A 12,981-nucleotide genomic window follows, 5' to 3' on the forward strand; every position below is an offset into this window, starting at 1 on the left:
TTTTCCCTGGTACAGACATTCACTTTTAGCAGTTCCCACACTGTGGCACATGCCATGTTCTACTACTAACTTCATGACAATTCAGAAAACTATCCCTGTAATCAAAGCTCAAAACAATAGTAAATTATAGATCCAAGAATTTTTACCTTCAATGGCAAAATTTCACGAGCCACAACTTAGGGCTTGAATATCCTTTCTGATGTTTCCCTAATGGTTAACATTTTATTTATCTTTTGCTTATAAATTAAAACTACCTATATTCTGGGCTTCAGACAAAAAACAAATACCTGGTTGTTGACTCATTATTAATATGTTGGAGCTATATCTTTAATCTGAGCTATACATTCAAAGAATACCCAAGAATTTAAAATGAAGATTTGCTATCATCTATCATTATTATTGGCTTTCTAACAAAATATACCTCATTATATTTTTAACAATGTTCACATATATGTGTATATATATATATATATATATACATATATATATATATTTATCAGATCCTCTTAAAGTCTAATTCATAATCTTATAGCATCCAGATTAAAAGGGAAATTTTTGTCTAACAATATTTCTGGTTTGCAATGATCTCTCAAGTTTTGCAATATAAATTTAGAAATACAGTACAATCTAGGAATACAGTAATAGCATTAACCATAAACTTCAGATGATATCAGTAACATTTCCAAATTATCACATATAATAAAAAAAAACCATTGGTCTTATTGCCTTTGGTATTTTGAAACCACTTTGGAGTCATCATGAATGGAATGATCACATTAGTTTAAAAAAATAATAATAATAATATAGTGCTTAGCATATGCCAGTCACCATGCTAGGCACTTTACAATCTCACAACAACAACCCTGGGAAGTGGGTATCAATATTATTTTTCTCTTTACAGATCAGACAATTGAGGCAAATAGAGGTAAGATAACTTGCTAAAGTTATGTAGTAAAATAGGGTTCTGCAAGCAGAACAGAGAAGTGTGAGATCACCAAGAGCAGAGGCTGACTGGCTTCCCCCACCTAGTATTGCCAAGCTAGGTTCTACTGCCTTCATAGAGTCCCTAGCCAAAACCTTTGCATGCTACTCCAAAGGAATTGGGTCCCATTTGTCTATGATCCCTGGAAAACCCCACCTTCAACTCTCCTTGAATTTTCCCATTTGATTAAATAAATCTCACAGAGGGGATGGGGAAGGAAGAAGAGCTTACTTAATTTTCCAAAGTCTCAGGAGTTCTCTCCTGACATCTTAAAAAGATTAAATTCCAAACTCCTTAATAATTGATCTCCAAACCACTAGAATCTGCTAAGATGTTTTTAGCAGTTCTACAATTTTGATTATCTAATTTATTTTCATAGTACCAACTTGGCCAATGTTGTGAAATGTATTTCAGGTTTTTCCTTCATTCTTATAACCTAATCTCCCAATGAAAGCCTAAGGTGATAATTAGTCCTAACTACTGAAACAATTACTTCAGCTATGACCACAGAATGAGAAAAAAGTTCATTAATCTTTCCCAGTTTTTTCCTCTAGCTACAACGATTAGACATTTTTCTGGCTGGCTGCATTTTGAATCTTTCAAGATAACAAAATCTAATTCACAGCACAAACATAACACAGACATTTTATGAAGACAGAAACACAGACATAATGACAAGACAAATATAAACAACAAAGTGCACAAATCTAATTTTACCTAGTTGATGTGGGGCATGCAAAAACCAGAGAGACAAAGAGCCCAGAAGCACTCTGAGAGGCCAAATTACAGAAGGTATTCTTACCTTCAAAGGAAATCTGTCTGACATAGTGTGGCCTCTGTTCCCAGAGCCAGCTTAGAGTAAAACATGGACTTCCACCAAATATGTTCTTTATTTTTCAAGTGGGACATCAGGGCTGACTCAGAAGCAGAAAGCTCTCTACATGAGGAAATGAATGGAAAAGTGCTGAGAACAGACAAATATCCCAAAAATCAGTTCTAGCTTCTTGCTAGGAACAAAAGCAAGCTAGAGAGACCCAGGAATGGTCATTAAGAGTTCAAGGGAATAAATATGGCACCCATATTGGAGGGTGAGAATTGGAGCAAAAAAATGGACACAATTTATTTGACCATGCTTCCTGCTAAAAGGGTCAAATCTTCCATGTCTTGGGTGTTTATTCTAGGATGATAATCTTTTACCTGACAGGGAACACAGAAAGCCTGTTGATTTCCAGTTGCACAAATTGTATTACCTAGAAAGTGTTCTATTATCTAGAAAGAGGGAGAAGCCAAGCTATATCAGCACCAAAGGATTTAAGAGTGTCTCCACATGAAAGTTATCCAAGACCAAATCTAATCTCACCAAACACTTAAAGCATGCCATAGCCTGCAGAAAAAAAGAAGGGTTTTAAGAGTGGACAGGTGACAACTACTGACAATTGTTTTTTCACGCACAACATTTCCATCTCCCATCTCCATGCCTTTGCACTGTATAGCTTCCATGCCTAGAGGGCAGTCCCTCCCCACTGCCTATTAGACTCTCCAGGTTCTTTCAAATCTCAGCTCAAGTGCCACTTTCTACATGAGAAGGTGGCACCACCTTCCCCTGACAATCGCCTCACATTTCTTTTCCAGGTGCCTAGATGTGAGCATGTTGATTATCCAGATGCAATGCATCCATAATGTCTAGCACAGAGGAATCATTTAATAAATTCCTTGTTGACTGAGTCATTGAAACGACATCCTCAACAAGTATTAATCTTGCATAGTTTGTCCTAAGAAAAACAAAATTAGGACATAGACACATGTTTACTTCTCTCAAAGTGGTAGACGTGCATGTGTCCATGCAAGGGAATTCATTTGGACATTAACTCAAAGAAAGGTTGGTTGAAGGAGATTATGTGAGGATCTGCTCCCTCCTCCTTTTGGAATCAGGATGCCAATGTCATCCAAAATTACAGTTGCCATAGAACAACAGAGCGCAACCACAATGTTTGGGTTCTGTCAGCAGTGAAAAAGGGAATGTCATAAAATATGAGAGAATGTCATAAAACAAGGGAAGACCATATCATCAAGACAGTATCCAGTTCAAAACTTTTGCACTTTATTGGTCATAAACAGGAGAATGCTCCAGGTCAGTTTCATCAGGTCTTGGGATTGCTGCCCTGGCAAGACAACTTGGGGTTCACAAAGAGAGCATCACATGAGGTTATTGAAAAGGGCTCAAATCATCCTCTCCAATTGGCTAGTCCAGGTTTGGGGTCTTCTTCAGGTGATAGGGGATTCACATGGCTCTCACACAGGGCAGTGTCAAGTCCTAAAGTAAATCAAAGCCATAAGCTGAAGGTTAAAGTGCCTTTAGTTGAGATAATAGGGTAGCAAACCTACCGTCCTGGGGTGGATGTCCCATGAGTGCAAAGCACAATGAATTTCCCAAACTAGAGATCTATGAAAAAGCTTGTATACCTTTAGTAGGGAAGGGAGAGGAGGTAGCAAGCCTGGACATGAAATGCCAGTCACCCTGGATAGTCTGAGCAAGGAAAACCACTTCATTCTGGCAGTTCTGTCCTTCATGCCATGAATCCTAACAGAAGGGATAAGATCATCATTGGGGCCACCTGGCTGAAGCTGGTTTTGTTTACAGATGAAGATTCCAAGGTAGGGGCTTTTTGTGGCTTTTGTTTGTTCTTCATCCTTCTTTCTGGAAGAGCAACAATAACATCAGGAGTGGGATGTCTTGCAAGTGAATTGGATTTAAGTGAAACAAAGCTGGGCAAAGTCATTACCCTCACTCTCCTCCAGAGTCATCAGAGTTCAGTGGCAAGACATAAATCAGGATGATGCGTGCAATGGCTTTGATGGAACCAGATCCAGTGGGAAAGAGGTCTTTCTCAGGTCTCTGTTTTTCAAATCACTTTCACAGGTTTCAGGGACCATCTCCAGTAGACCTGATCTGGACCCAGATGGCTCTAGAGCAGAGAGTGAGACTGGTGTCTTTATACAGCCCTGCCTCAGTTAAATCCTATTCATTTGCAAATTTAGACATCCCCCTACTGATATCATTGGTCTCTTCAAGAATGAACAAAGTCCAACAATCCGTGAGGAGGAGGAGGAGGAGAAGGAATTCCAGTTGGGCAGTTCTGCTTTCTTCTTTCGTTCCTTCCTCCCTACCTCCTTTCCACCCTCTCTTCCTGTATTCCTCCCCATGGGGAATTGTGCACTGACCTATGGGTGCTCTGCCCAAAGAAAGAGAAACTTCTTGAGACTGAATTCTGGAAAAGCAGTCTTTGATAAAGCCCATTCAGATTCAGATGGAGCTACTTCACTATGCCTGAAAGCCCAATCACTCTGGTTCTCACTGATGGCCAATAAAAAGTCCCAGCCTAAGACTCTGTTGGTCACTATTTGAGTTTTGACGACCCTGAGTGAGAATAAATATTAATTCTTTCTGTTCTGGCGGGAAGACCTTTAGGGTCTTCCCCTCCAAATTGTTTTGTGACTAGATCTCTCTCTCTTACCAGGCTGGAAATACTGCAGGTGCAACAAGCTTGAGTGGTGGAAACTTTCTGAAGGGAAAAAGGAAATGATGGCCTTTAATAGGAAAAAGGAACCTAAATAACCATTTTGCTCCTTTTAGCCTTAGTTCCCCCAATGACAAAATGAAAAGTTGAGACCAGTAATCCTTTTTTTTTCTTTTTAACTATTAGAAAGATATAACAGAAATACAAAAGTGAACAATAAACATCTTCCCAGAACAACCCAAGGGACACATTCTCCCCTCACCACCTACTAGACCAAAGACTCTCCAAGCCCTCTCCATCTCCATTCCATCCAAGCCTGGACCCTTAACTTTTCCAAAATTCTGTTCATTCCAGTCTTAGTTTTCTTTCCAACTTTGCTCCTTTCTTTCTTAATTCTATTCTTTGCATAGAAACTTGTCAATGTTTGGTCTTGTTGACCTGAAAATTTGGGTTAAGGAGGCAAACAGGCTAGGTGATATGTAAATCCTTACTGTTTATCTCCTTAAAGCTAGGGAAAGCTAGTGAACTTGTACATATAAGGAGCCAAAATAGAAATTCTGGCTGTCTGATACAAAAATGACCAGGCTTAAATATGTTTTAGAACAGTCTTAACTCAGCATGTCCGTGTCACTCAAATTTATGATCTCCATATCTGATTGACCACACTAGGAGAAAGGAATTTTCTTAATTGACTAGGTGGTAAATACAATAAGATAAAAGAGTTGATGAAATGTCAATTGAAATTACAACCCAAGATATGTGTGTTTACTTTACCATTAGCATTCCATTTCATAATATCTGTCCACAAAATACTGAGATTCAGAAAAAGTACCAATATGCAAGATAGTGTCTCATGTTAATGGGTTCATCATTAATGGTTATTAACAGGAAAAAATGCACTTAACATCAGTCACATCTGGCTTTGTTGACATAGGGAGAGGTAATCTTTGAGTTTACTCAGAGAACAAAGAGGCTGTTGTATCCAGGCTCCTCTTCCAGTTGATTAATTCAGGCTGTGGCCCTTATTAAGGTCCAAAATTGATATTAAAAGATTATTAGTCTCTGAACTCAGAGCCATCTGATCTCTTCTGGGAAGACAGAGCACCCTCCCCCAATTATAACTACAGTTGACCACCTGCCAGAGTCACCACAATGCCCAGCCTAAGTTATGTACACTAAAATTAGCAATAAAAAAAAAAGGCCTTACCTTTAAGGAAACACAACAGGGCCACTCCTTCCATATGCATACCACCACTCCTCGGGTCATGAGTTGAAGTGGGACCAACACTGCTTTGCATGGTGATCTACAAGGGTCCTTTCACAAGCCCAGATTCTTATACAACTATCTCCCACTTTTCTCACTGAGCCCAGCACTCTGTGCCTCCAGCACAGCAAGGGTCACAATGTGCTCCTCTTCCTTGCTCCTCTGGCTCCTACTGCTCTGGCCTCAAGGTAAGACTCAACATGAGTCATAGGTTGACACCACTTGAGAGACATAAGGAGTTTTCCAGATGGCATCTCTGACACAGCATGAGGGTAAAGGAAGTACTCCTGAATTCACTGTCTCTAAACAGCTTTCTTCACTGAAATCTCTTTCTTCTTTTCCCACCAAGAATCCCTGGAAGCCACCGTGATGATGCAATCCCCATCCTCCCTGTCTGTGGCTCCAGGAGACAGTCACCATCCACTGCAAAGCCAGTTCCAGCATTAACAGCTGAATTGAAAGGCACAGCAGAAACCAGCAGAGTCTTCCCAGCTCCTGATCTATGATGCTTCTAAGCTATTTTCTGGGGTCCCTTTCCAGTTCAGTGGCAGTGGCTCTGGGAAAGTTTTCACTTTTACTCTCAGTGTTGTAGAGGCTGAGGATGTGGCAGATTGTTACTGTTTTCAGTAAAATAGTGCTCCATTCCCACAGTGTTTCAGCCCTGAAAAAAAAAAAAAACCTCCCCAGACAGCTCAGCCCTTCAGACCAGGGGATCAGCTGCTACCCCAGAGTCACAGGCTCAGGGCAACCAATGTCCTCAGGGCAGAATTGGGCCTAACTCACTTTTGCTGCAGGAACCATTTGTCCTAGAGGCTCTGATTGAGGTGGAAAGGTTGAGAAGAGAGAGAAAATGTAGAAAGAGAAAGAATCTTCTACCTGCTATGCTTTAGCCAAGGACCACAAACCTTCCCATGGGGGCTGCTTCCAGAAGCTCGTCTCATTATTTAACCTGTCCTCAGCTCCCTTACCGAGCTGTTGTTTAAGAGAATTTGCAAACTACAGACTCTGCCTGCTTTTCCCCACCCCTAAAAAGAAACCCAGGATAGACAAAGTATATAACAGTCCCTAAATTCTTGAGACAACTCAATCATAGGATGGATGCAGTCTCTCTCCTCACTGGAGGAACTTAATTGTTCGGTAAGACTAGGTCTCCAATCCTTATCACCCCTTGTTGGTGTCAACAATTACTAAGTTCATTTGTAGAAAAACAAGCATAATTAGCCTGAATATGAATGTTTTTTCTCTCAAACCCTGTGAAACATGCATATAGAGATAAACATGGCAGTTCATCATGAGACAATGAACTCAAAGATGGACAAAGTAGACATTTTGTCTTCACATCAATTCCTTCTCAACGCTCCCTCCCTTCCTGACTCAGGATGCCTAGGTCAGCAAAAATTATGGTCTCCATATGGTTTATCATGATATGAGAAAGGAATTTCTTAAGGGAATAGGATGTAAATAAAATAAGACAAGACAATTGAAAAAGTCTCAACTGAACTTACAATTCCAGGATATCTGCGTTTCCTTTACCCTTAACATGACTTAACAGTTTATGTCCATAAAACACTTAAGAAAGGTCCATGACTCAAGGTAGTGTCTGATCAAGGGGCCTTGCCCTTGATAGTCATAAACAGAAGAATGCTCTTGCTCAGCTTCATCTGGTCTTGTAGTGTTGACACAGGAATGGGGCATTCTGAGATCACTCAGAGAGCAAAGCATGTCTGTTATGCCATAGCATTGTAAAGCATTCTGGTAGAATGAACTCAGAATGGGCCACAATACCTCTCCTGTTGAATAATATAGGATTGAAGCCTTCCTCAGATGATGGGGATTCAAAATGGTTTTTGGAGGAGTCTGCAATAGTCACTTGTTCATCTTCTCAGAGAACTGGACCATCAGCACTGGGGACAGTCATCCTTAACTTCCACAAGGCTTCCAAAGAAAAGACGAGTGAAAAGAACAAAACAGGAAGGAGGGTAGAAAAAAAAAGGAGACAAAAAAACAAAAAATGTATTATGACAATTTTGTTGCATATTTGAAAGCAAAGCAGTTTGTGCATAGTAGATCAGCAATTTCATCTACAATCATCCTTTTATTGTACTATGTTTTAAAAACACTTTATTCCTTAAATATATATTAATGTAATTTTTAAAAAGGGGTTAAGAAAAACCAGGAATAACAGAGAATATTGGGAAAGGAGGTTAAGGGAGGGGCAGGGAGAAAGTATCTTGAAAAGTCTACTTTTAACCTTATTTAGGTAGCAGATTTGATAGCATGAGGGGCATGAGGTCAGGAAGACTCATCTTCCCAAGTTCAAATCTGGTCTCAGATACTTCCCAGTTTTGGGATCCTAGGCAAATCAGTTAGCTCTCCACCCCTCAGTTTTCTCATCTGTGAAAATGACCCAGAGAAGGAAATGGCAAACCCTTTCTAGATCTCTGCCAAGAAAACCCACAAGGAGATCACAATGTGTCAGGCATGACTGAAACAACTAAAAAACAATCTATTTTCAACGGTAGCTGGACTTTAAACAAATAACACAATTTAGAGCACTTAGGTGGTGCAGTGGATAGAACACTGGATCTAGAGTCAGGAGGACAGGAATTCAGCCTCAGACAGCTACTGACCTGTTACCCTAGAAAAGTCTTTCAATCATGTTTGCCTCAGTTTTCTCATCTGTAAATGAGCTGGAGAAGAATATGGCAAACCATGCCAGTATCTTTGCCAAGAAAACCCCAAGATGAGGTCATGAAGAGTTGGACACAACTGAAAAGACTGAACAACAAAACATTACATGGTACTTTACGGTTTAATAGGTACTTTACATCTATTAACTTAATGGATCCTCACAACAACACAGGTAGTATTATTACCCCCATTTTACAGATGAGAAAACTCAGGTGTGGAAAAATTAAGTGACTTGCCCAAAGTCATGCACCTTGCAGTCTATCCATGGCACCAGCTAGCTGCCTACTTAGAAGTAAACAAGCATGGCACATGAAGGTAATGGAATATTACTGCATCATAATAAATGGGGATTATGAAGGCTCCAGAGAATTATGGGAAGGCTTATGTGAACTTGTATCAAGTAGAACTTAGAAAACAATACACCTAGTGACTAACAATGTAAATATTAAGACTAGAACAATGGACCTGAATGAAGTATAATCATGATGACCACACCTCCCTCTGCAGGAAGGCAGAGGAAATACTCTTCCTTTCCTTCTTTTTACAGGTGCTGAGTGAGTCCTGCAGAAAGCCAGTCCCAGGACCATCAAGGGGAGAGGTAGAGCCTCCAGTCCTGTCCTGTCTCAGTAAATGCGGCCATCACTGTCAACCTCTACTGCGTTGGTTCTAGGACTGCTGAAGCTGAAGTAGTTTTGCTAGCTGAGGAAAGAAACTTCTGCCTTGTTCTCACTCTGCCATTAGAGCAAACTAGCAGTGAAAACTTACCACCACATCTAGACATGATAGAATTGCAGAAGATGAGCCCACCATCTCAGTTCATTCTCTTTGACTCTGCTTCTGTGTAGGAGATTTTGTTATTATTTTTCTTTATTTCTTCTCAGTTTTTACTTCAGCAATGAGGCCAGAGTAATCATGAGGAGAAAAAGAGTAAAAAAAAAATTAAAGTACAAAGAAGAAGACAAGGAAGTTCAGAGGGGAGGAGAGAGATGAGTCTTCAGAGACATGAATGAACTTAGTTAAATGTTTGTTTTACCAACTAGGAGAAAGGGAGGTTTATGGTTCCACACAGAAAACTCTTTTTCTGTTCTGCTGCAGGAATGGAAATACTCTTGCTTAATATTGAATTAAAAAAGCACAGCCAGTGGGAGACACTACTGTGTCCAGAATGAACTATGGGTGTACAAGAAAAGATTGCATGGGGAGAACATCCCTGCAAGAGAATGGACTGGAAGCTGCTCCACATGTTTATTTCTGAGAAAAGAGGAAGCACATGAAGACAGGAAGTGAGAGTGAGGAAGAAGAACATTCCAGGCCCAGGAAGCAGCAGGGAGAGGGCACAGACTCAAGAGGAGGGACCTTTATCCAGTGTCAAAAGATCATGGGGTACTTGAGAGGTGGTGAAGGGTAAAGAAATTGGAAAGAGAGAAATTGACCAAGTTCTGAAGAATTCTTTATTAGATCCTGGAGATGATAGAGAAGGACTGGAGTTTCAAGAGTAGGAGGTGACATGGTCAGTGCTGTTCCGTCACATGATCAATTTTACAGCTGAGGGCAACATTATTTGGTGTGGGGAGAGAGTGGAAGCACAGAAAGTAACCAGATGATCATGACAAGAGATCAACCGTGAGATGACTTTCTGACAAAGGATGAAAGTTTTCTGAGTGGAGAACAGGAGACGATGAACTTTAGTAGGAAACATGCACCCTAATAACCATTTTGCTCTTTTTCCGCTCAGTTTCCACAATTAGAGAATGAGAAGGTGAGACCAGCAATAAAATTTTCTTTTTAACATTTAGAAATGCAGAAATATGGAAGAGAAGAACACCTATCTTCTCCCCCCCACAACAATTCAAGGGACATATTCTGCCCATATCACCTAGCAGACCAAAGAATGTTCAAGTTGCTCCTATCTGCATTTTATAGAAAGCTAAGCCCTTAGCTGACATTAAGTTTTGTTGCTTCCCCAATCTTAGTTCTCTTTCTACTTCAGTTCCTTTCTTTCTGAACTCTGTTCTTTGCATAGACACTTATGAATTCTTGTCCTCTAGATCCAGAGCCACCTGACCTCTCCTGGGAAGATGGAGAGGCTTCCCTCATCTATCCACAATTGGCCACCTGACACAGAGAAAACCAGTCCAGATGAAGGAAGATCTATTTAATATAGCAATAAAAAAAGAAGCCACATGAGGTCACACCTTCAAGGAAACACAAATGGGCCACACCCTCCATGTGCATGTAACCACTCCTGGGGTCATGAGCTGAGGCTGTACTGGCACTGCTTTGCATGGTGATGTCCACAGGGCTTTTCACAAACCCAGCCTCACATACAAATATCTCCCACATTTCTCACTGAGCTCAGAGCTCTCTGCCTCCGGCTCTACAAGGGTCACAATGTTCTCTCTTTCCTTGCTACACTTGCTCCTCTTGCTCTGGCCTCAAGGTAAGATTCCTAATGAGCCATAAGTTGGCAACACTTTAGACAGAAGTTTTCCACTGGGAATCTCTGACATAACCTGAGGGTGAGAGAACAGGATTCTTCACTTTAAATCTCTTCCTTCTTTTCCCACCAAGGATCCCAGGCAGCCATTGTGGTGACCCAGTCCCCAGCCTCCCTCTCTGTGGCTCCAGGAGACAGAGTCACCATCAACTGCAAGACCAGTTCCAGCGTTAACAGAGAAATGAGCTGGTACCAACAGAAACCAGGAGAGTCTCCCAAGCTCCTGATCTATGATGCTTCCACCCTGCACTCTGGGGTCCCTGCCAGGTTCAGTGGCAGTGGTTCTGGGACAGATTACACCTTCACCATCAGTGCTGTGGAGGCTGAGGATGTAGCAGATTATTACTGTATGCACGATTATAGTGCTCCATTCCCACAGTGTTTCAGCCCTGAACAAAAACCACCCCAGGCTGCTTAGCCCTTCAGAGTGGGGGAGCAGCTGCTGCCCCAGGCACAGACTCAGAGCACCACTGCCCTCAGGGGAGAATTGGGCCTAATTCAGCTGTGCTGCAGGAAACACTTGTCCCCTGAGGCTCTAATTGTGGTAGAAAAATTAAGAAGATAGAGAAAAAGGAGGAAGAAAAAGAATGTTCTGCATGCTACACTTTAGTCAAGGACCACTAACTTTCCCATGAGAGCTGTTCCAAAAGCTGCTGTCATTCTTTCCTTTATCTTTTACTTATAAATTAAAACTACCCATATTCTGAGCTTCAGACAATAAGCAAACACCAAGTTGTTAACTCATCATTCATATGTTGAAGCTACATCTTTAATGTGAGCTATATACTCTAAGAATACTGAAGAATTTGAAAAGAAAAAGAAAATTTGTCATCATATATTATCATCTACTTTCTAACAAAATGAACCTCACTAAATGTTTAAGATTTCAAAATATATTTGTTAGCAGATCTTCTTAAAGGCCAATTCATAATCTTTTAGCATCCAGATTCAAAAGAAAATTTTTGTAAGATCATTTCTGGTTTGCAATAATCTTTCAAATTTTGCAATATAAATTTAGGAACACAATAACACAAACGATAAATTTCAGATGACATCAGTTTCATTTTCAAGTGATCATGTACAATAAAAATAAAACCATTGGTCTTATTGCCTTTGGCATTTTAAAACCACCTCAGAGTTATCAGGTATGGAATAATCACATTTACTTAAAGAAATAATAGTGATGTAGTGCCCAGCATATGCCAGTCACCATGCTAAGCACGGTATAATCTCACAACAACCCTGGGATGTAGGTATCATTATTATTTCCTCCTTTACAGATCAGACAATTGAGACAAACAGAGATAAGATAACTTGCTAAAGTTATCTACCTAAAAAGTTTCTGCAGCCAGAACAGGCAAGTGTGAGCTCATCTCGGATAGAGTCTGATGGGCTTCTCCCACCTCATATTGCCGAGCTAGATGTTACTGATGGGGTAGAAACCCAAGCCAAGACCTTTCCACATTACTCCAAAAGGATTTGGGTCCCATTTGTCCAAAAGTCTTGAAAAAACCCACCTTGAATTCTCCTTTAATTTTCCCATTTTATCAAATAAGTCTCAGGTATTCATCTGAGGTTATAATTCTCTCAGCTGGCCTTCATTGTAGCCTACATCCAGTTTCCCTATTCTCTGTTACCCAACCCTATCTTGTCTGTTACCTCCTGATCCCCCTAACTCCACTTTCCATCATTGATCTGATTTGGATCCCATTATCTTGGTGTAGCTGTTGGACCTCCAGTCAACACAGTCAACTGGTCCCTCCCATCAATTTACTCCCTAGACACCACCTCCAGTCACCCCAGACAATTTGTCCACTTCTAGATCCCTCCCACAATCTCTCTTCATTAAGGTGCTGAGATTCCTTAAGAGTCTGACCAATGTGGCAGATTTTGAGAATCACACCCACCTTGGACAGGGATCTAATAAACCTTGTCTTTGGCTGAAAGAAGGCTTTGATCAAATTCATTCAGGCAGTATGCACATGTGGATGATTTGGGGTCCCAGCACCCCTAAACCTCAACACCACTA

At 40.7% G+C, this 12,981-nt stretch overlaps 1 gene segment (V, D, J or C); it reads left to right on the forward strand.

Annotated features, from left to right (window-relative positions):
* The first annotated feature begins 10,740 nt into the window (after positions 1-10,740).
* Positions 10,741-11,370, forward strand: LOC140520048 (immunoglobulin kappa variable 1-6-like). The segment is given in 2 exon segments: positions 10,741-10,895; positions 11,027-11,370. Coding segments are annotated over 2 exon segments (393 nt in total).
* Positions 11,371-12,981: the final 1,611 nt, after the last annotated feature.

The sequence above is a fragment of the Notamacropus eugenii genome, chromosome 1 (assembly GCF_028372415.1).
Source record: "Notamacropus eugenii isolate mMacEug1 chromosome 1, mMacEug1.pri_v2, whole genome shotgun sequence".
Classification (NCBI taxonomy): Eukaryota; Metazoa; Chordata; class Mammalia; order Diprotodontia; family Macropodidae; genus Notamacropus; species Notamacropus eugenii.